We start from the raw sequence: 24,527 nt of genomic DNA, 5'->3' as shown, positions 1-24,527 counted from the left end.
CCTGGAGTAATGGTACCTGTGTCACGTGTGGTCAGGTTGAGAAATCAGGGGTGGTAGAAACTGCCTTACCAGTCTGGGGAGGGGTGTGTGTGGATGAAAAGTGTGTGGCACTGGACGTGTGTGTGAGTTCTCTGGATGGGGAGCTTGCTGAATGCTTGTGTACTCTTGTTTTGCTCAGATACCTAAGTTCCGTGTGTTAAACTTTTCCCAAGAACGTCTGCAGACAGTGGAGCCTGCTTTTGATTTCTGTGGTCTATTTAGAGACAGATGTTTGGAGTTGGTAATGTTCTGGGAGGAGAGAGGCATAGGGGATGGAGTGATTCCAAAAGGAGTGGCTGAGGTGTCTTCCAGCCCAGTGTGGTGGAAGAGGTTGTGTGGCCCAGCTAGGTCTCGGTGTAGGGGCTCACGTCCTGTCTCAGAGGAGAAGGAGTGGGTGGGACTGCATGTCTCCAGGTGCCCGAAACCCAGTGTCAGGGCCTAGAATGTTTCTGAAGGGAACATCAGGTCAGGGGCCTAGGCTGTACCAATAGGTCATTTGAGGAAGATCTCCCAGAGTTTTTGAAGAATGTAGAACATCAGTGAACATGATTTCATGGGTGGGCCTGAAGCTCATGGGAGTTTCCCCTGCCCCTGTGCTATTGTGTTAATTGTTGGGGAGTGACCCTAAGGAAAGGTTCTGGTCTTCCAGCCCAGTGTGGTGGAAGTGGCTCAGAGGAGCACAAGCCTGGTCTTCGTAGTCTGGGTGTTTTTTTTTCTTAGGAACACCAGGTGAGGGAGCCTAGCATGTCCGTATGGAGCGTCCTTGTAGGGAGATCTCCCAGTGTGAAGAGAACGTGGAGCGCCTGTAAGCAGGGCTCTAGTAGTTCTGTTATCTGGCAGTACCGCTCCAGTTGGGAGGGTGCAGAAGTCCAGATGGAGGGGTGCGAGGGGGATAGGTTCCCCAGTGGAGTAACCAGGGAGTGACCATGGTGCTGCCACTTCTGTCCTGAGTGTCAGGCAGACTTGTACACGACACATTAGTTGTGTCACCCTCAAGGAAGTCCTGGTGCGCCAGGCGTCTGACCAAAGGGGTATGTCCCTCGGTTGGGGAGCCAGTAGCCGGTGTGTCCGGATCTGGACGTAAGGGCAACTGTATGTAGTGTCCTAAAGGAACTCCTGCCTGAAGAGAAGGAACCGGGTAAGCTGTATGGGGGATTGACCTGCAGTGGTTGCCTTGCTGCTGAAGGAGGAGTGAATTCGAATCCCAGGTGGTAGACCAGTTAAGGGAGCTGTGACTCTGTCATGACCAGCCTGGTGTCCTGTAGGCACCGCACTGAGCAACGTCCCCCTCGAGCAACGCCGCCTCTGCGCTCACCGACGCCGTCTCAACGCCGTCAACGAGCCATAGGCTGCACCGCAACTGGGGGGCACCGCAACGTGCGACGCCTCACTACACCGATGTTGTGCTGGTCTGACCGTGGTCACTGCTGCTGAGGGAGTAAAGGTCCCGAACTGGTGGGAGAGTTGTGTTCTGGAGGGTGCTTCAGAAGTAGAGGTAGGGTGGGGCATTCTTGCCCGTGACCTCTGGCCAGCCTGAGGGTGCTGACCCTAGGTTGAAGGATCAGTGGTAGTTTGGAACTACACTGAGAAAGGGAGTGGAGAATGGCTATGTAGGCCAGGGGTTACCACCCCCCACTCTGTGGATTGGTAGGGACCAGTGGTATCTGGGTGGCCTAGGGCCTGGTCCTAGCCGTGGACAACTAAGGAGTACCAGTGGGGTAGCCTAGTTGGGCCTGTTTTTTTTTTTTAAGTATGTGCTTGTCTTATGGATAAACATGGCGTAGAACCGGAGGGTGTCCCTGCAGTGCGGGCCCGCGTCCGTGTTCTATCGCCCCAAGCAGGGAAGTCCATCACGGTGGTGATTGTTCTCCCCTGCGTTTTGGCTGGAAGGGGGTTGTGTTGGACTTGGCCTTTCTGGCAGGTTCACCCCTGAACTTTTTGCCTAGTGATTTCTGGTCTTTGCGCACTTTGACACTGTGGCGCAGTGTAAAGTGCGTGCTCTCCCTGAGTGCGTGTGTGAGATTGGCCTGCTCTCCCATAGGAATGCATGGGGAATATCTGTGTCCCTGGTAGTTCCTGATGCGTGAGGCGTGCATGGTCAAGTTTGGTATGTGCGAACTCGTGTGATTGAATGCTTCGCAACGATGTATGTGACATGGTTGTGTCTTGTGCGGAAGTGCTACTTCTAGACATGGCTGTGTATGTGCTGTGAAGGTGCTGCTGGCGTGTGATTGGCTGGAGCTGGCTGGGATGCCAGGCTCCAGGAGTCTGTGTGGGTCTGCCCCGGTGGTGAATGGAGAGATTAGCATGCTGATGTGAGGGAGGGGCTGCGCCTGTGTCCTGAATGAGGCTGGGTTTCCCCCACACATTGCTTACTCCGCCCCCTGTGGTGCGACTGATGACCCTAGCCTGCCTGGTGAATGAAAGGGGTGGTTGAGCCATCAAGGGTACTCCAAAACCAGCTGCAACTGGTTCTGCCCCCACCCTGCACCTACAGACAAAAGAAAAAGGTGTATAAAAGAGGGGCTGTGACCCCATGAAGATGTTCTTGTTCCCACCTTGAATCTTGCCAGGGGCGTGCTGCTGCTGGGGCTCAGGGAAAGGCTTGCCTCCCTGAGCCCTGCCCAGCCCCTGGACTGCTGAGATGCTGGAATACTGAAGGACTTGTTGCTTTTTGTGCCTTCATAGCGCTGGGAGCGCTGTATTTCTTTCCTAGCGCTTGGGAGCGCTTTATCCTGCATATAGCGCTGGAAGCGCTGTATTTCTGCCCACAGCGCTTGGGAGCGCTGTTCATTCGAGCCGGTGCCCACCCGGCATTTTCCCGTTCTGTGAGGGGTCCCTGACCCCCAGCGAGTGCCTACCTCGCTTGATTCCGTATTATTTCATCTCGAGGGTGCCACCCCTCTGAAATGTCCCTGAGATTCACCGCCGCGGCCCGAGCGCCGCAAAACAGGAAGTCAGGCGCTACGGCGCCTGACGCGGGGCGGGACTTCCGGTTTGCCGGAGGAAGTCCCGCCCGCCGCCGCGCTGGGATTGGCCAGCGCCGTCAGAAAGACTGAGCCTGGAGCTGAGTACCGGTCCCGAGATGGGGGACCGGGTGAAGACGAACGAGAGAGCAGGCGGGGCTCCCATGAGGTGAGGGAGAGTCCCGGCAGACTGCTGAAAGGAGACGGTGTCCCCCGCCGCCTCCGCCGGTGAGTAGAGCTGCCCGGGGGGGGGCGGGAGACCTGGTCGGTGCTTCCTTTCCAGGGCAGCCCGGGTCGATAGAGGGCTGCCCCGACGGTTGTCCCCTGCAGAGCCCCAGTGAAGCGGGCCCTATGTTGTTGGTGCCTTCAAGGCACAGTGCCCCCCTCTTCATGCACTGAGCGGCCCCCGATGGCAGCGGGCCGCTCCCACGTTTTGGGGCATCAGTATTTAGGAGCCAGTTGATTCTAGAGCCAGAGGGCTCCCACGATGGGCAAGTGGTTGTGCCTAGTAGGCTCCCAGCTTGCGCAGCATTTGTGGTAGAGGAACCAGAGTGCTCCAAGGGGCCCAGTTCTTCAAGAGCCTAGAGGGCTCCCACGTCTTGGCGCATCTTTGTCCCAGAGGGCTAGTAAGAGCCCTGTCGCAGTTCTGTCTTCAGCTGCCCAGCAATTAGTGGGCAGCTGCACCGTTTAGGTATTTTTGCTTCCTAGGGACATGTACTCTGGACTTTAGGAGTGAGGCGCACTCCTTCATCCCTGGCCTTTCCCCAGCTGCGCAGCACTTAGTGCCAGCTGCAGCGTTTAGGCCCCCTGTTCTGTCCCTCAACTGCCCAGCACTTTGTGGGCAGCTGCTACGTTTAGGTTCTGGCGCAAGTGGCGCAACCTGGACTTTGTGAGTTCTGCGCTAAAGGTGATTTATGCGCTAACTGAGGTTTAGATGCTGTTATGATCTATGTCCTATTGCTTTTGGGTGCTAGGAAATGTACAATGTGTAGTATGTTTTGCGCACCCTGTGTTCTGCACCTCTGAATGTGTTGTTGATGCATCATGTGCCTTGTTCCTTACACCGCTGAACGTATGTTGATGCGTCATGTGTTCCTTACACCGCTGAATGTGTTGTTGATACATCATGTGTTTTCCTTCCCTGCACCGCTGAATGTATGTTTATGCATCATGTGTTTTGTCCCCAGGTCTATACCCCTAAATGTATGGTGATATTTAGTTGGTTGTTCTTGCTAGTACAGGTGGTGCTAGTGAGGTCCTGGTTCCCTGCGTGACCTGTTCCTAGGGTGGTTAGGATTGCGTAGGTGGTACTTACCTGATTACCAGTAGTTACTTGTATTGAGCTACAGTGATTTTCTGTTATATTCTAAGTGCTATTCCAAGGGCGTGGTACTGAGCTCGCCCCCTGACCAGAGTCCCAGGACCAGTGGACTCTATTGTGCCTGCCCTGACAAATTGCTGGGACTTGTCTGATCTCTCTTGGGCCCCTGGGGCCTCGCTGAAATGTGCCTCGCTCATTCCCCTCGGCAGCTCGTGCACGGCAGCCCGTCCAAGCCTCGAGCAGCGCCGCTCTACCCTAAGCCGCGCCGCTTCGCTGGGCCGCCCGCATCCTGCCTTCCCCTCCTCTTCTGAGCCGCACACATTGGTCGCCCCAGAGAAACGCTTGTACCTTGCCGGTGGCCCGCTCAAGCCTCGAGCCGCACCACTCTCCCCTGAGTCGTGCCGCTTCGCTGGGCCGCCCGCTCAAGTTTACTAAGGAGGTCACTCGCATTATCCCTGCAACCAGGTCGGGAGGTACTATCCGTTAAGCTCTATGTTTAAGTTCTAGGCCTACAAGTATTGTGTTCTAAAAGTGCTGATTCCTGACAGTGGTCCAGGTGGCCCTGTCTTGTAAATATCCCCTGTAAATTCTGCCCGTGCCCCTGGCACAATGTAAAGTGTGTGTTTTATCTAATGTGTTTTGGTGTAATACAAAGGCTATTTTTATATATAACCTTGTGTGGAGTTTCCTTTGAGGTGGGCCTTGGGTGTTGTTGCTGGGGTGCGGGCGCAAATACTTAACTCATATCGCCTCCAAGATTAGCCTTGCTGCTCGCGCCACGTTACCTAGAGGGCGAGTAGGGGTTATCTTGGCGTGTAACTCCCTTGCCCTGACTTAGGAGTGGTGGTCTCTGACTGACTTTGGCGCAAGCCCTGGCCAGCCAGGGATCCCATTTCTAACAGGTAGGTTTTGTTGAGAGAAAAAAAAAAAAGCACAGCATGGACAAACAATAATTGAACATAAAGAAATTTTTGGGTACAAAGCTAACCATAAATCTTTTACGTGACATAAAGGAAGTGCATGCACTACTGAATACATTGTTACAGAAAAGTAAGTAGTACTTTCGACAACCGTGATTGCCAGAATGCGACAGTACAGGGCTACATTAAATTAGGTTAAAAAAATAGCCAAAGTAAAACCTATAGAATGGCTGTAGGGATCAATTTAGAAGCAGAGAGAGATCCAAGAAATGCAGTCACACACACTCATTGAATAAAAGAATGGATACTGTATCTGTATTGTTGTAGTTGTCCTGTTGAATTTGGTAAGTAAGTTGCATGCAGCAAACAATTCCTCTTATTAGCGGCACTCCTCCATTCCAGCTGACGCTTCGTCCATCAATGTTGGTGACCAGAAGACACCCTGTACACTGCCTGCCTGGAGGCTGGCGGATGCTGAATTGCGGCTCGCTAATGTGAAGCCTGACTCCATCCTTTTTTTCCCATTGCAGACTGAAACCCGGCCTGTAATTATTGAACGAAAAACAGCACTGATAAATAAATATAAGGTATGTACGCTGTGTAGTGCAAAAAGTCACACTTTGATTTTCCTAATAGACAGTACAACATTTTTGAAAGTGCGTACTCTGTGTGAGTCACCTTTTCAAGGATAAATAAGTATGGGCAAATTATTTAGCGGATCTTTCCCCTCAAGCTAGGTGTACTGTAAACTGTGTTTTAGAACAAAATTAGACCTTCCCAGCAGTGCTTCTACCAAGACCCTTACTAAAGTCAGTTGCAAAAATGTAAAAGACCCCCAATCAGATCTCAAAAAACGAGGCCTAGCAGAAAACTGGTGACAAAACGTACTTTGAAAGTAAAAGTAGGCCCAAATACCCCCTTACCCACCGTGGATTGTATTCAAACCACTTGCAAGCAAGCAAAAGTATCCATAGCCAGCATCGCTCCAAGACTCGAAAACCCCCCACCCAAACACATGCAATAGAAATACTGCTAACGCTAACGAGCCATAAGTTAAGAATAGTGGCAGAGGCTTTCTTTAACTATGCCAAATCCCCCCCTTTCCCACCATGGATTTTCTTCAAATGACTTGCAACCAAAATTACACATTCTCGCGAGTGCTCTAAGACCCCAGAACTCAGTTGCAAAAATTTAGAACACCCCAAAACACATGCAATCCTGCTGCTAGGGCTAACCTTAACGAACCCTAAGTTACAAAAAGTGCCAAAAGGCTTTTCCTTATGGATTTTGTCCCAACCACTTCTATCCGGTATTAGACCTTCCCAGGAATGCCCCAAGACCCGCCAACCCACCCGCCAAAAAGCACAACACCCCCAAACAGCCCAAAAGCAAAATCTCATACTTACAATATTTCTCGGCCTTCGGTCCAAACGCGCTGTGTAGCTAGGCCATAACTCCGGTTTACCACAACGGATTTCCTGAAAAGCAAATGCAATCAAGATTAGTCTGTCCCAGCAGAGCTCCCAGACCCCGAAACTCACCCACAAACAGCCGGAACCCCCCCAAAGAGCTCCTCAAAGGCAAGCAAGTCATCAAAAGCACAAAATATTTTCAGCCTCCGATTTGGTCCTAACCACTTTTATCCGGTATTAGAGCTTCCCAGCAATGGCCCCAGAGCCGTCAACCCAGGAGAAAACGAGTAGAAGACCCCCAAACAGCCAAAGAGCAAAAGTACAAAAATGTGGACTTAGTCATTTTTTTGCCAATTTCCCAAATCACTCCGCGCGCGCTCTGCAGCTAGGCCCTAACTCCCCTCTGCCACCATGGATTTGTTTCAAACCTCTTGCAAACTAAAGTATCCGTAGCCAGCATTGCTCCCAGACCCCGAAACCCACCCACAAACACCAGGAAGCCCCCCAAATAGGCCCCCGAAAACGCTACATTGAGCAAAATGTCAGAAATAGCAACAACAAAAAAAACGCGTGGATTTTGTCCCAACCACTTCTATCCGGTTTTAGACCTTCCCAGGAATGCCCCAAGACCCGCCAACCCACCCGCCAAAAAGCACAACACCCCCAAACAGCCCAAGAGCAAAATCTCATACTTACAATATTTCTCGGCCTTCGGTTCAAACGCGCTGTGTAGCTAGGCCATAACTCCGGTTTACCACCACGGATTTCCTGAAAAGCAAATGCAATCAAGATTAGACTGTCCCAGCAGTGCTCCCAGACCCCGAAACTCACCCACAAACAGCCGGAACCCCCGCAAAGAGCTCCTCAAAGGCAAGCAAGTCATCAAAAACACAAAAAAAATTCTGCCCCTGATTTGGTCCAAACCACTTTTATCAGGTATTAGAGCTTCCCAGCAATGGCCCCAGAGCCGTCAACCCAGGAGAAAACGAGTAGAAGACCCCCAAACAGCCAAAGAGCAAAAGTACAAAAATGTGGACTTAGTCATTTTTTTGCCAATTTCCCAAATCACTCCGCGCGCGCTCTGCAGCTAGGCCCTAACTCCCCTTTGCCACCATGGATTTGCTTCAAACCTCTTGCAAACTAAAGTATCTGTAGCCAGCAATGCTCCCAGACCCCGAAACCCACCCACAAACACCAGGAAGCCCCCCAAACAGGCTCCCAAAAATGCTACATTGAGCAAAATGTCAGAAATAGCAACAACAAAAAAACGCGTGGATTTTGTCCCAACCACTTCTATCCGGTATTAGACCTTCCCAGGAATGCCCCAAGACCCGCCAACCCATCCACCAAAAAGCAAAACACCCCCAAACAGCCCAAAAGCAAAATCTCATACTTACAATATTTCTCGGCCTTCGGTCCAAACGTGCTGTGTAGCTAGGCCATAACTCCGGTTTACCAACACGGATTTCCTGAAAAGCAAATGCAATCAAGATTAGACTGTCCCAGCAGTGCTCCCAGACCCCGAAACTCACCCACAAACAGCCGGAACCCCCCCAAAGAGCACCTCAAAGGCAAGCAAGTCATCAAAAACACACAAAAGAATTCCGCCTCCGATTTGGTCTAAACCACTTTTATCCGGTATTGGAGCTTCCCAGCAATGACCCCAGAGCCGTCAACTCACCCGCAAAGAAATAGAACACCCCCACAAGTGCTGAGTCTTTCTTCATTGGGCGTAATCCAGCCCTCTGCTTTGATGAAAATAGGAGTCTGGAGGAGGAGGATAGAGGAGCATGTTCTTCTGAACTTGTGAACCTGAGGAATGCAGACTGCGGCACCTTCAAATCAATAAGCAAACAAATGAAGACAGTTCTGCTGATGGGCTTGTTTTTGTGATTAGGTGATTAAAGTTTGAATTATATTAACTGCGCACAACAAAGAAAGACAGACACATAGGAATGAAAGTGAATGAGGACGAAAAAGAAAGTTATTGATTCATTGTCTCATTTTCAGGCCTCGGTTTTAAGGTCCAGGAATAAGAATAAGGCTTCGTCATCATACTCTGCGAATTCAGGCAGGGTGAGCTCAGTGTCACCTGACATAGTAGAAATTCCCTCATCTACGTTGCTGTCTACCTCGTCTTCATCCGGCGCGCTTTCACATACTCTGTAATCTGGTGGTTTGAGGTGCTGATTCATCTTGATAATTGTTAACCTCTCCACATTTTTGGGCGAGAGGCGGCTCCGTTTGGGAGTTACAATGGCACCAGCAGCACTGAAAACACGTTCAGAAGACGCACTTGCGAGTGGGCAAGACAAGTAGTTTAAAGCCAGGTTGGAGAGCTGTGGCCACAATTCTTTTTTCCCATGCCAATACGCCAATGGGTCAGCATTAACATAGACCTCTGTTGAGTCATTCAGATAGTCCTTCACCATCGACTCAAGGTCCTCCTCCAAGGTTCCTCCACTTTGCTTAGCTGTTGCTGTGACCTTTTGAGAACCAAACCCAAGCCGAGCTAGCCAATCCTCTTCAGCCTCCAATGTTTCTGTTGTGCCTGGTGCAGATGATCCGGTTTCCAGTGTCTTTAACGGCTGAGAGGTCACTTGTGCCACAGCCACAGGTGCAGAAGTGGATTGTTTTGACTGGGAATGGCCTGCTGATGCTGATGTACTGCCTTTTCCTTCAATTTTCTGCCGTTCTCTTTCAAACCTCTTGGCTGACAAGGCTAGCCAACGTTTGTACTTTGGAACATGTTCATCATCAAAAGGAAAGAATGCTCGGCCTGCCAGCGCCTTTTTGTAGCGTGGATCCAGAATAGTAGCACAAATGTAATGCTGGTTTGAGTGGATCATTTTAAGACGTTCATCACCTTGTAGGCGCTCTAATAATTTCTCCGCCGAAACAAAAGGGTCTTTGTTTTTTTCATCTTTTTGAAACACAGAACACACCTTCTTCAGTGGTGCTCCAGCATGTACAACAATGGGATAGCTTTTCCCAAATGACAGTCCTCCTTGCTGACTGCACGCGTGAAGACCTCAAAAGGACGAAGCATGCGTGTCAGGCTTTTAACTATGTCCCATAGCGCCGCACCCATCCTCAAGTCCTTCTGAGCTGTACCCTGTGTTAAGAAATAGTGATCGAGTACTGTATACTGCTCATACAGACGCTCAAGCATGTAGAAGGTTGAGTTCCAACGTATTGCCACCTCCTGGATGAGTGCTTTTACTGGCATTCGACGTTGATGTAGCAGGCTCCTCAGATGCCTCCGGGCCTTAAAAGAATGGCTGAAATGGTTGCACATTTTTCGGCAGGTCTCCACTACCTAGTACGCTGGACTTTCTTTATCACTCAAGAATTTTTTGACAACCAGGTTTATACAGTGCGTCAAACACGGCACTTTGAAATACTGACCCAGCTCCATGGCCTTAACTACATTGGCGCCATTATCTGTGGAAACATAACCAATCTGGCGTTTTTTTGGGGACAGCCAGTCAAGGACCTTTGTGTTAAACTCATCCAAAATGTTTTGTGCTGTGTGACGTTTCTCCAAACCAAACATGGCTAGTGTTGCATGTTTCCGAGAAGCTTTAAAAACTTGGTCCGGGTCAACACCTGCGTTTAGCTTTGCTTTAACCCCTGAAAAAGAGACCCAGTGTGCAGTGATGCACATGTAATCAGTGCCTGCGCCACTGGTCCACATGTCTGTTGTCAGATGTATAGTGTGAACAGCACTCTTCTGCAAAGCTGCCCCAATCACCTCCAGAACATTTTCATGTAGTGCTGGAACCGCAACTCGGGCAAAATAGAACCGGCTAGGAACCTTCCATTTAGGGCAGAGCGCTGCCACTAATTCTAGGAATCCAACCCCTTCTACAAATGAAAAAGGGAGAAGGTCCAGAGCTAGCATTTTAGCCAGCTTAGTGTTATACAGACGCGTCAGTGGGTGGTTGCGTTCATATTGCGCTTCTGTAAACAACATCTTTTTAATGTTGCCCTGGACCAAGCATTTACGGGATGATGATGATATCTTTGACCCAGTTACGCTCACTGATTAACTTTTTCGCATTGGTGTTTCACTCTCTCCCACACTCTTAGTGTGGCTCACATGGGGTGTGCTGCTGACAGGGGTACTGGCCGGTGTAAGTGAAGTGTTTGACACGTCTTCTTCCTCCTCGTCATCATCAGATGAAACAGATTTGCGTGCAATTCGGGCTTCCTTGATCGCCTGTAGGTGCGCAAACCATTTGACAGCGTGCTTTCTTTCAAGATGACCTCTCTGGCCTCCGGTACCATAGTTGGAACCAAACTTACCACGACTAACTGCCAACTTACAAATGCTACAAATGGCAAAGTTTTCCTTTTTTGGGCAAACACTAAAGAAGTCCCAAACTGCGGACTTGAAATGTCTTTGGGGGCCGGAGGAGGCGGCGATACTGGTGGTGGTGGTCCTGCTGCTAATGCCAGATGAAGTGGAGGATGTGGATTGCCGAACTTCAGTATGTTTTGCACTTTCACCACCACTAATTGAGGTCGAGGTGGATGGAGGTCCCTTCTGGCGACTAAGAAATATGGAAGCGGTAGGTGTTGGTGTACTAGTTAACTCCAATGATTGTGGTGTTTCTTCCATTGCCTCCTCGTCGACAACATCATCACGCTCAGCAGCTTCTTGGGCTAGGGTCAAAATGTCTTTTTGCTGCATGCCCGCTGGGGCTGCAGTGACCTTTATGATGACTGCGTCATTGTCGTGAGAGTCTTCATCAGCAGGAGTATCCACCACTTCTTGTTGAGCCTCATCACACTGCATAACTATGAGTTTTTCGACGACCTTCCTTTTACGCTTAAGTACCTTTGTCAGATCATGGTGTGCCTCACTCTCAGACGGCCGTGATGGTTGCCAATCTTCATCCAGATCATCAGAAGGAGGTGGGCTTGAAGAAGATGTAGACACCAACCTTGATCTTTTCCTTGCTAGGGATGTGGAAGACAATGAATGATCATCAGGAGGAGTGGCTTCCAATGATACATCGGCTTGATTGTCGATTTCCTGATTTGCCCCTACTTCGGGAGGAACAACTATTGCGGGAACTTGTTGTGACCCTCCATGCACCTCTGCTTGTGCATCTCCTTGCGCTGTCTCTCCTTCCACATGTACTTGGGCTTGTACTTGCACATGTGGTTGTTGTTGCGGCTGTGGTTGTTCAACACTTGTCAGATGCGTTACAACAACCTGTGTTGATTCAGGGACATTGCTGCTACTTTCTTGCGATGAGCCAACATCACTGGTCGATGGTGATTGAAGAAGTACACTGACTGCCTCTGCAGCACTCAAGGGCTTGGACTTAAGTTGGCGTGGTGGTGGTGGTGGAGGCACTTAGCCCAATGGAGCGGGGGTGCTGCTCCCAGCTTGGTCTCCAGCAGATCCCGCTGCTGCTGCAGGCGTACTTTTTTTTTTACTCCCAAAAAACGCGTCGGCCGGCACACCAGCCTCCTTGGTAACTTGCTTCTTCTGCTCCTTACTGGCAACTTTCTTGCTAGAGGAGCTACGGAGAACTTTTTTTGGGGCCATCTTCTTCAGAGCAGGTCAGAACAGCAGGCTGCAGTTGCACGAGTTGCAGAGTTGTCTGTGGCCAGACGTGACGTCGCGTGACGTCATGCTGCACACACACACCGCTGCAGGACTTCTTCCTTGCACTGGTGGTTCTCTTGAGTCTTGTGCACCTAAAAGCAATGGAAGACAGAGGAACATCAGTTCAGTTATACACCCCAAAAAAATTAAAAAAAAACAGAAAAATCAGCACAATCCCATGCCCTCCATGATGTTTAAATTCAAGAAGCCCCACAGAAATACTAGGCCCATGCAACACTCACTAGTCACTACCCCTGGTGAAAAGGCCACAACAACAGGCCAAAAAAACGAAAATCACAGAAAAATCAGCACAATCCCAAGCCATCCAGCCCCTCCATGATGTTTAAATTCAAGACAACCCACAGAAAGACTAGGCCCATGCAACACTCACTACCCCTGGTGAAAAGGCCACAACAGGCCAAAAAAACGAAAATCACAGAAAAATCGGCATAATCCCAAGCCATCCAGCCCCTCCATGATGTTTAAATTCAAGACAACCCACAGAAAGACTAGGCCCATGCACCACTCACTCCCCCTGGGCATAATGGATGAAAGCTAGGCAAAATGGGTGCAGGCCTGAGAACACTGCCTGCATTCAAAATGGCCCCCTCCCTCCCAGCACATGGCCAGGGCCTGTAGCAGCACTCAAAATGGCCCCCAACCACATGGCCTGTCCCCATGAACACCCCAAAAAATCAAAAAACACAGAAAAATCAGCACAATCTCAAGCCATCCAGCCCTTCCATGATGTTTAAATTCAAGACAACCCACAGAAAGACTAGGCCCATGCACCACTCACTACCCCTGGTGAAAAGGCCACAACAGGCCAAAAAAACGAAAATCACAGAAAAATCAGCACAATCCCAAGCCATCCAGCCCCTCCATGATGTTTAAATTCAAGACAACCCACAGAAAGACTAGGCCCATGCACCACTCACTTCCCCTGGTGAAAAGGCTACAACAGGCCAAAAAAACGAAAATCACAGAAAAATCAGCACAATCCCAAGCCATCCAGCCCCTCCATGATGTTTAAATTCAAGACAACCCACAGAAAGACTAGGCCCATGCACCACTCACTACCCCTGGGCATAATGGATGAAAGCTAGGCAAAATGGGTGCAGGCCTGAGAACACTGCCTGCTTTCAAAATGGCCCTCTCCCTCCCAGCACATGGTAAGGGCCTGTAGCAGCACTCAAAATGGCCCCCAACCACATGGCCTGTCCCCATGAACACCCCAAAAAATCGAAAAACACAGAAAAATCAGCACAATCCCAAGCCATTTAGCCCCTCCATGATGTTTAAATTCAAGACAACCCACAGAAAGACTAGGCACATGCACCACTCACTACCCCTGGGCATAATGGATGAAAGCTAGGCAAAATGGGTGCAGGCCTGAGAACACTGCCTGCATTCAAAATAGCCCCCTCCCTCCCAGCACATGGCCAGGGCCTGTAGCAGCACTCAAAATGGCCCCCAACCACATGGCCTGTCCCCATGAACACCCCAAAAAATCGAAAAACACAGAAAAATCAGCACAATCCCGAGCCATCCAGCCCCTCCATGATGTTTAAATTCAAGAAAACCCACAGAAAGACTAGGCCCATGCAACACTCACTACCCCTGGTGAAAAGGCCACAACAGGCCAAAAAAACGAAAATCACAAAAAAATCAGCACAATCCCAAGCCATTCAGCCCCTCCGTGATGTTTAAATTCAAGAAAACCACACAGAAAGACTAGGCCCATGCAACACTCACTATCCCTGGTGAAAAGGCCACAACAGGCCAAAAAAACAAAAATCACAGAAAAATCAGCACAATCCCAAGCCATCCAGCCCCTCCATGATGTTTAAGTTCAAAACACCCCACAGAAAGACTCAGTGCACCCACCACTGAGTACCCCTGCGCAAAAGACCCCAAAACAGCCCAAAAATCGAAAATTCCAAAATTGTAGTTGCAGCAACTGTAATGCCCCAAACAAACTTACTTGCGAAATTTCTAATCCAAAAGTGATCCAAAGAAAGTCAAAAAGGCCTCAAATCCAAATATCAAGCAGCATCCACAAAAAGTAATCCTTCCAGCTCCAGATCCAAATGAAAAGTGACCAGGAGATGGACAAAGCACTGGGAGGAGCCTGCTAGACAGGAACAGGAAGTTGAAGACTGTGGGGCACTTCCTTCCTCCCACCACCCCCTCCCCAAAAAGGACTCCTCGCAAAAAAAGTGCAGGCAAATGTCAACCTGAGGAGTTATTCAGATAAAAATCATCATTTCCAGAAGGTTTATGCTGCTTGCTGGTGGATTTCTTGTGCAGAATTGCAAATTTTGTATTTTCGCGAGTGCGACATTGTTGCTGCTCGCCGCATCTACAAGCTCGCAATTGCGAAGTACCGCGATACGTGATCACGGCATACTCGCGTTGACAAACTCTCGCTGTGCAAGTTGGCAAGCCGCGATTACGTAATCGCGCTCGCCAAATTCCCGCGGGATCCCGCAGCAAGATCCAAAATGGCGCAGCACTCGCAAAATATCAAGAAAAACAACTCGGCAAATGCTGAATGACAGTAAGTAAACGCCGCGCGCCGCAAAATTGTATCACCAAGAAAAAAAATCTGCTCATGCGAATTTGCGGATTTTCAGTAAATTCGCGAGCGTTCGCGGATTGCGAATTTACCGAAAATCCGCAAAATCCGCGAGTGTAACGGATTTTCCGCCCATGCTTATCACGGCAACAAGTGGTTAGCCAACACACCTAGCTCCGCTACACCCGCCGAATGAGTACTCATTAACGGTAGCGAGTGGCATGAACTCACTGCGCTCCGCTTTAGGAAATAAGGAACTGTGGAAACACGGTAACATGTGGCAGCACCACAATGTTCCGCGATCGGGATAATATCACTGGAAACACTCTGCAGGAACACGTTGCCAGCCGACACACGGCGTTGTGCAGTAACGAAAGCGCAGCCGCGCTGAACAAATAGACCTCGGAGCTCGAGGCCAGAAGCAAGGGAAACACGGTAACGTGTGGCCGGGATGACACACTACGTTCCGTTGACGACAAGGAGGCGATACAAGTCCCCCTCTTACACTACCAAGAAGCGAGGGCAAAGGGAAGCCTCTGAACCACAGAGGCAGGAAACAGCCACGAAGAGTAGAAAGACCCGTTCCTCCAGACCTCCAGCGATGAACTGGAACCAAACTGAATTACGCGCATCTGCCCATGCGCGTGGAGTCGCTTAGTACCTTCCTGGTTGCGAAGGATCATGGGAACTGTAGTTTGTAGGTCGGGTAGGCGCAAGGGGAGCCCGAATCCTGACAGTAGGTCCTCCTCCTCAGCGCCTCCTAGGGCCAGTCTTGGCCGGGAACCGAGAATGGAACCGATGTACCGCCGCCGGAGCATGCACGTTATGATGTGGCTCCCACGTATCGTCCTCAGCCGAATACCCTTTCCAGGCAACCAAGTACCACAGGACGCCACGTCTCCATTTAGAGTCTCAAATGCACCTCACTTCGTATTCATCCCCACCATCAACTGCTACTGGGGGTGCCGCTCTCCTGCCACAAGCCAGAGCAGTCTTTAAAAGACTGCAGTGGAATACCGGGTGGATTTGCATGCTCGCTGGTAGTTTCAACTTGAAAGCCACAGGATTCACTTTCTTGATGATGACGTATGGACCGATGTAACGAGGATGGAACACACTTCGCAGTTTGAATCTTATGTTCCTGGTAGAGAGCCAGACCCGATCTCCCACCTGATAGTCAGGAGTATCCCTACGATGAACATCGGCCCACTCCTTAGCCTTGTTCGGGTGTGTGATGAGCTGCTTCTGTACCGCGTGTAGCTTCCTCACCCTGCTGTACACGGAGGGCTGAGCTGATACGCTCTCCGTTATCTTGACTGGAAGGATGTTGGCATCTACTCCATACGTGGCATAAAAAGGGGAAATGCCTGCAGAGCAATGCCAAGCGTTGTTGTATGCCAGTTCTGCCATCCACAACAGGGACACCCTTGAGTCCTGTGCCACATTGGCATAACAACGGAGATATTCCTTTAGTGTCTGCTTTAGCCTCTCCTTTTGGCCATCCGTCTGAGGTTGTGAGCTTGTGGACAGCGAAGACCTGATCTGTAATGCAGTGCACCAGTGTTTCCAGAATCTGGCTATGAATTGTGGGCCCCTGTCTGAGACGATGACCTCAGGCACTCCATATAAACGGATCACCTCCGTAAGAAGCAGTTGTGCCGTTTGACCAGCCGTGGGTAAATTGATGCAGGGTATAAAGTGTCCCAGTTTGGTCAGACTGTCCACTACCACCAGAATTGCAGACTTGCCCTCATCCGATGGCAACCCAGTAACAAAATCCAAACTTATCGTTTGCCAGGGTCTTCTGGGTGTAGGCATGGGCATCAGCTTTCCAGTCTTCATTCTACTGTCGGTCTTTGACTGTGCACAAACCTCACAACGGGCTACCCAAGAGGTGACATCTTTCCTCAAGGTTAACCACCAGAAATGTCTCTGGACCAAGTGCATAGTTTTGAGCACTCCTTGATGGCCTGCGAGAGGAGCCACATGACACCACCGAAAGGCTTCTTGTTGTAAGGCAATCAATGGCAAGAACAGCTGGGAGTTAACAAAAGGCAAACCTTCTTTCATAGATCTATGACTGTCCTGGGCAGCCCAGGAATCCCAAAGAGAAAGAGTTTTTGCATTTCTTACTTTATTCAAAAAAGTCTCTGCGCTGAGTACGCAAACCACCTTTGCAGGTTCTATAATGGATTCCAATGCCGGAACGATTGCGGTTTCGCCTTCGTCCTGTCTGGATAGAGCATCTGCCTTTCTGTTCTCACTACCTGGTCTGTACGTGATAACAAAGTTGAATTCAGCAAAGAATAACATCCATCTCATCTGGCATTGAGACAAATGCCTGACCGTTTGCATGAATTGAAGATTCCTGTGATCTGAATACACCGTCACTGGGTTTTCAGCACCCCAAAGATATTGTCTCCATTCCTGGAAGGCTCTCTTCACTGCCAAGAGTTTTTTTTCTGAGATTGTATAGTTCTTTTCGGTCGGATTCAATTTCCTGGAAAGGTATGCCACCGGATGCAGCTGTCCTGTCTCAGAATCTCTTTGTGAAAGGATCGCCCCGAGAGCTTCATCGGAGGTATCCGCTTCTACGATGAAAGGCAAATCGGTGTTAGGATGGGCTAACACAGGGGCTGAAGTGTAAGCATGGGCGGAAAATCCGTTCCGCTCGCGGATTTTGCGGATTTTCTGTAAATTCGCAATCCGCAAACTCTCGCGAATTTACCGAAAATCCGCAAATTTGCACGCAGCGGATTTTTTTTCTTGGTGATTCAATTTTGCGCCTTGTGGCGTTCACTTACCGTCATTCAGCGTTTGCCGAGCTGTTTTTCTCTATATTTTGCGAGTGCTGCGCCATTTTGGATCTTGCTGCGGGATGCCGAGGGAGTTTGGCGACCGCGATTACGCAGCACGCATCGCGAGAGTTCGCAATTGCGAACATGTAGATGCGGCGGGCAGCAACAATCTCGCACTCGCGAAATGCAGAATTTGAAATTCTGCACAAGAAATCCACCAGCAAGCAGCATAAACATTCTGAAAATGATGATTTTTAGCAGAATAAATCCTCAGGTTGACATTTGCCTGCACTTTTTTTTGCAAGGAGTCCATTTTAGGGGGGGGGGGGTGGGAGGAAGGAAGTGCCCCACAGTCTCCAACTTCCTGTTCCTGTCCAGCAGGTTCCTCCAAGTTAAGCATGGGCGGAAAATCCGTTACGCTCGCGGATTTTGCGGATTTTCGGTAAATTCGCAATCCGCGAACGCTCGCAAATTTACCGAAAATTCGCAAGCAGCAGATTTTTTTTTCTTGGTGATACAATTTTGCGGCGTGCGGTGTAAGTTCGCAATTGCGAACATGTAGGTGCGGCGGGCAGCAACAATCTCGCACTCGAGAAATTACAAAAAATTGCAATTCTGCACAAGAAATCTACTAGCAAGCAGCATAGACCTTCTGAAAATGATGATTTTTATCAGAATAACTCCTCAGGTTGACATTTGACTGCACTTTTTTGGATTTGAGGCCTTTTGATTTTCTTTGGATAACTTTTGGATTAGAAATCAACTTTCTCATATAAGCTTGGTGGGGCATTACAGTTGCTGTAATGCTGTTCTGCAGAAAAACAAGTTTTGCAAAAGTGAAAGCAGGTTCAAAAGTTCAAATTCATCATTAGTAACCGTTCCCTGTAGTGCTTCCTGACAAGGGCCCCTCCAGAGTTCAGTTGCTAGTTGCAACAATTGTATGACCATGCTCTGACCCTCACAGCAGGCTCATAGAATAGCTACAAGTAGGCCACAAAGGTCCTGGAAAAAAAAATTGCACTGCAACAGAAAGCAAATTACAGATAAGGAAGCAGGTGCCAGACTGGAATTTTAAAACAGTGACACATCAATAAATCAACCCCAAATTAATTCATGTCAGTTGAAGCAGGCAGGTGTGCTTGCTTTTTCCCCCCATAATCTACAGTGATGATGAACCAGAGGGTGGCATTGATGTACCAGAGGGTGGCATGGGTGAAACAGAGGGTGGCAGGGGTGAAACAGAGGGTGCTGGGAACCTGTGATGATGAACCAGACGTAGAAACAACATAATCGTGACCGTTGCGAGCCGACATGTAAGTTCGCAATTGCGAACTGGTACAAAACCCTCGCGAACTGTCAGAAATCCTTGTGAACTGGCAGAAATCCTTGCGAACACAAAAAAAAAATCCACAAATTTGCGAGAATTCGCGGATTTTGCGGATTGCGAGTTCGCAAATTCGCAAAATTCGCGAACGCCAGATTCGCAAAATTCACCCATGCTTACTCCCGGTGCTTTCTTCATGTGCTGGTCACTTTTATTCGGATTCTTGACCTGGAAGGATTACTTTTTGTGGATGCTGCTGGATATTTGGATTTGAGGCCTTTTTGACTTTCTTTGGATCACTTTTGGATTAGAAATTTCACAAGTAAGTTTGTTTGGGGCATTACAGTTGCTGCAACTACAATTTTGGAATTTTCGATTTTTGGGCTGTTGTTGGGGCCTTTTGACCAAGGGTAGTGAGTGGTGCATGGGCCTAGTCTTTCTGTGGGGTGTCTTGAATTTAAACATTATGGAGGGCATGGATGGCATGGGATTGTGCTGAATTTTCTGTGTTTTTCGATTTTTGGGCTGTTGTTAGGGCTTTTTGACCAGGGGTATTGAGTGGTGCATGCGCCCAGTCTTTCTGTGGGGTATCTTGAATTTAAACATCATGGAGGGCATGGATGGCATGGGATTGTGCTGATTTTTCTGTTTTTCGATTTTTTGGGGTGTTCATGGGGACAGGCCATGTGGGTGGAGGCCATTTTGAGTGCTGGTACAGGCAGGCCCTGGCCATGTGCTGGGAGGCAAGGGGCCATTTTGAATGCAGGCAGTGTTCTTAGGCCTGCAACCATTTTGCCTAGCTTTCAACCATTGTGCCCAGGGGTAGTGAGTGGTGCATGGGCCTAGTCTTTCTGTGGGGTGTCTTGAATTTAAACATCATGGAGGGCATGGATGGCATGGGATTGTGCTGATTTTTCTGTGTTTTTCAATTTTTGGGCTGTTGTTGTGGCCTTTTGACCAGGGGTAGTGAGTGGTGCATGGGCCTAGTCTTTCTGTGGGGTGTCTTGAATTTAAACATCATGGAGGGCATGGATGGCATGGGATTGTGCTGATTTTTCTGTGTTTTTCGATTTTTGGGCTGTTGTTGGGGCCTTTTGACCAGGGGTACTGAGTGGTGCAGGGGGCTTGTCTTTCTGTGGGGTGTCTTGAATTTAAACATTATGAAGGGCGTGGATGGCATGGGATTGTGCTGATTGTTCTGTGTTTTTCGATTTCTGGGCTGTTGTTGGGGCCTTTTGACCAGGGGTACTGAGTGGTGCATGGGCCTAGTCTTTCTGTGGGGTGTCTTGAATTTAAGCATCATGGAGGGCATGGATGGCATGGGATTGTGCTGATTTTTCTGTTTTTTTCGATTTTATGGGGTGTTCATGGGGACAGGCCATGTGGGTGGGGGCCATTTTGAGTGCTGGTACAGGCAGGCCCTGGCCATGTGCTGGGAGGCAAGGGGCCATTTTGAATGCAGGCAGTGTTCTAAGGCCTGCACCCATTTTGCCTAGCTTTCAACCATTATGCCCAGGGGTAGTGAGTGGTGCATGGGCCTAGTCTTTCTGTGGGGTGTCTTGAATTTAAACATCATGGAGGGCATGGATGGCATGGGATTGTGCTGATTTTTCTGTGTTTTTCGATATTTGGGCTGTTGTTGGGGCCTTTTGACCAGGGGTACTGAGTGGTGCATGGGCCTAGCCTTTCTGTGGGGTGTCTTGAATTTAAACATCATGGAGGGCTTGGATGGCATGGGATTGTGCTGATTTTATGTGGTTTCCGAGTTTTTGGGGTGTATAACTGAACTGATGTTTCTCTGTCTTCCATTGCTTTTAGGTGCACAAGACTCAAGAGAACCACCAGTGCCAGGAAGAAGTCCTGCAGCGGTGTGTGTGTGTGCAGCATAACGTCACACGACGTCACGTCTGGCCACAGACAACTCTGCAACTCGTGCAACTGCGGCCTGCTGTTCTGACCTCTGAAGAAGATGGCCCTAAAAAAGTTCCCTGTAGCTCCTCTAGCAAGAAAGTTGCCAGTAAGGAGCAGAAAAAGCAAGTTACCAAGGAGACTGGTGTTCCGCCCGCCACATTTTTTGGGAGTAAAAAAAAAAGTACGCCTGCAGCAGCAGCGGGATCTGCTGGGGACCAAGCAGGGAGCAGCACCCCCGCACCATTGGGCTCAGTGCCACCACCACCACGCCAACTTAAGTCCAAGCCCTTGAGTGCTGCAGAGACACTTAGTCTAGTTGTTCAATCACCATCGACCAGTGATGTTGGCTCATCTCAAGAAAGTAGCAGCAATGTCCCTCAATAAACACAGGTTGTTGTAACTCATCTGACGAGTGTTGAACAACCACAGCCGCAACAACAACCACATGCGCAAATACAAGCCCAAGTACATGTGGAAGGAGAGGCAGCGCAAGGAGATGCGCAAGCAGAGGTGCATGGAGGGTCACAAGTGCCCACAATAGTTGTTCCTCCCGAAGTAGGGGCACATCAGGAAATCGACAATCAAGCCGAGGTATCAATTGAGGAAGCCACTCCTCCTGGTGATCATTCATTGTCTTCCACATCCCTAGCAAGGAAAAGATCAAGGGTGGTGTCTACATCTTCTTCAAGTCCACCTCCTTCTGATGATACGGATCTAAATTGGGAACAAGCACCACTATTGTCTGAGAGTGAGGCACACCATGATCTGACAAAGGTAGTTAAGCGTAAAAGGAAGGTCGTCGAAAGTCTCATAGTTATGGAGTGTGATGAGGCTCAACAAGAAGTGGCGGATACTCCTGCTGATGAAGACTCTCACGACGACGACGCAGTCATCATAGGCTTCACTCCAGCCTCAGCGGGCATGCAGCAAACAGACATTTTGACCCTAGCCCGAGAAGCTGCTGAGCGTGATGATGATTTTGTCGACGAGGAGGCAATGGAAACACCACAATCATTGGAGTTAACTAGTACACCAACACCTACCGCTTCCATATTTCTTCATCGCCAGAAGGGACCTCCATCCACCTCGACCTCAATTAGTGGTGGTGAAAGTGCACAACGTAGTAAAGTTCGGCAATCCACATCCTCCACTTCATCTGGCATTAGCAGCATGACCACCACCAGTATCGCCGCCTCCTCCGGCCCCCACAGACATTTCAAGTCCGCAGTTTGGGACTTCTTTAGTGTTTGCCCAAAAAAGGAAAACTTCGCCATTTGTAGCATTTGTAAGCATGCAGTTAGTCGTGGTAAGTTTGGTACCAACTATGGTACCGGAGGCCAGAGAGGTCATCTTAAGAGACAGCACGCTGTCCAATGGTTTGCGCACCTAAAGGAGATCAAGGAAGCCCGAATTGAAAGTCAAGAAAACGTTAATGTTTCATCTGATGATGACGAGGAGGAAGAAGTGTCAAACACTTCACTTACACCCAGTACCCTTGTCAGCAGCACACCCCCTGTGAGCCACACTAAGAGTGTGGGAGAGAGTGAGACACCAATGAGAAAAAGTTCATCAGCGAGCGTAACTTGGTCGAAGAAGTCATCATCATCATCATCATCCCGTAAAAGCATGGTCCAGGCCAACATTAGAACCATGTTGTTTTCAGCAGCGCCATATGAACACAACCACCCACTGACGCTTCTGTATAACTCTAAGCTAGCTAAAATGCTAACTCTGGACTTTCTCCATTTTTCTTTTGTTGAAGGGGTTGGTTTTCTAGAATTAGTGGCAGCGCTCTGCCCTAAATGGAAGGTTCCTAGCCGGTTCTATTTTGCCAGAGTCGCGGTTCCAGCACTACATGAAGATGTGCTGGAGGTGATTGGGGCAGCTTTGCAGAAGAGTGCTGTTCACACTATACATCTGACAACAGACATGTGGACCAGTGGCGCAGGCGCTGATTACATGTGCATCACTGCACACTGGGTCTCTTTTTCAGGGGTTAAAGTAAAGCTAAACGCAGGTGTTGACCCCGACCAAGTTTTTAAAGCTGCTCGGAAACATGCAACACTAGCCATGTTTGGCTTGGAGAAACGTCATACAGCAGAAAACATTTTGAATGAGTTTAACACAAAGGTCTTTCACTGGCTGTCCCCAAAAAACACCAGATTGGTTATGTTTCCACGGATAATGGCGCCAATGTAGTTAAGGCCATGGATCTGGGTCACTATTTCAGAGTGCCGTGTTTGGCGCACTGTATAAACCTGGTTGTTAAAAAATTCTTGAGTGATGAAGACAGTCCAGCGTGCGAGTTAGTGGCCACCTGCCGAAGAATGTGCAACCATTTCAGCCATTCTTTTAAGGCCCGGAAGCATATGAGGGGCCTGCTACATGAACGTCGAATGCCAGTGAAAGCACTCATCGAGGAGGTGCCAACACGTTGGAACTCAACCTTCTACATGTTTGAGCGTCTGTATGAGCAGTATACGGTACTCGATCACTATTTCTTAACACTGGGTACAGCTCAGAAGGACCTGAGGCTAGATGCGGGGCAATGGAACCTTGTTAAAAGCCTGACAGACATGCTTCGTCCTTTTTAGGTCTGCACGCGTGCAGTCAGCAAGGAGGACTGTAATTTGGGAAAAGCTATCCCATTGTTGCGCATGCTGGAGCACCAACTGAAGGCGGTGTCTTCTATGTTTCAAAAAGATTGAAAAAAGCAAGACGCTTTTGTTTTGGCGGAGAAATTATTAGAGCACTTACTTGGCGATGAACGTCTTAAAATGATCCACTCAGAACAGCATTACATTTGTGCCACGCTACAAAAAGGCACTGGCAGGCCGAGCATTCTTTCCTTTTGATGATGAAGATGTTACAAAGTACAAACATTGGCTAGCCTTGTCAGCCATGAGGTTTGAAAGAGAACGGCAGCAAATTGAAGGAAAAGGCAGTACATCAGCATCAGCAGGCCATCCCCAGTCAAAAGAATCCAATTCTGCACCTGTGGCTGTGACACAAGTGACCTCTCAGCCGTTAAAGACACAACCGGATCATCTGCACCAGACACAACAGTAACATTGGGTGAAGAAGAGGATTGGCTAACTTGGCTTGGGTTTGGTTCTCAAAAGGTCCCAGCAAAAAGTAAGCAAAGTGGAGGAACCTTGGAGAACCTTGAGTCGATGGTGCAGGACTATCTGAATGACTCAACAGAGGTCTATGTTAATGCTGACCCATTGGCGAATTGGCATGGGAAAAAAGAATTGTGGGCACATCTCTCCAACCTGGCTTAAACTACTTGTCTTGCCCACTAGCAAGAGTGTCTTCTGAACGTGTTTTCAGTGCTGCTGGTGGCATTGTAACTTCCAAACGGACCCGCCTCTCGCCCAAAAATGTCGAGAAGTTAACAATGATCAAGATGAATCAGCACCTCATACCACCAGATTACAAAGTATGAGAACACACGCCGGATGAAGACGAGGAGCACAGCAACTTAGATGAGGATATTTCTTCTCTGTTAGGTGACACTGACCTACTCCTGCCTGAATTCGCAGAGTATGAGGACGAACTCTTATTCTTATTCCCTGACACCGAGCCCTGAAAATGAGCCAATGAATCAATAACTTTCTTTTTCGTCCTTATTC

General features: G+C 49.1%; 1 protein-coding gene across 1 annotated transcript in view; it reads left to right on the top strand.

The window, feature by feature from the left end:
- Nucleotides 1-16,675: 16,675 nt before the first annotated feature.
- LOC147678932 (uncharacterized) overlaps nt 16,676-24,527 on the top strand; it is a 69,154-nt gene continuing 61,302 nt past the window's right edge. The window contains 2 exon segments of the mRNA XM_086942440.1: nt 16,676-16,771; nt 20,899-22,893. Coding sequence (XP_086798566.1) covers nt 16,676-16,771; nt 20,899-22,893 — 2,091 coding nt within the window.

Source organism: Lissotriton vulgaris, chromosome 11 (genome assembly GCF_964263255.1).
Source record: "Lissotriton vulgaris chromosome 11, aLisVul1.2, whole genome shotgun sequence".
NCBI lineage: Eukaryota > Metazoa > Chordata > Amphibia > Caudata > Salamandridae > Lissotriton > Lissotriton vulgaris.
This window is presented reverse-complemented; position numbering and strand designations above follow the sequence as displayed.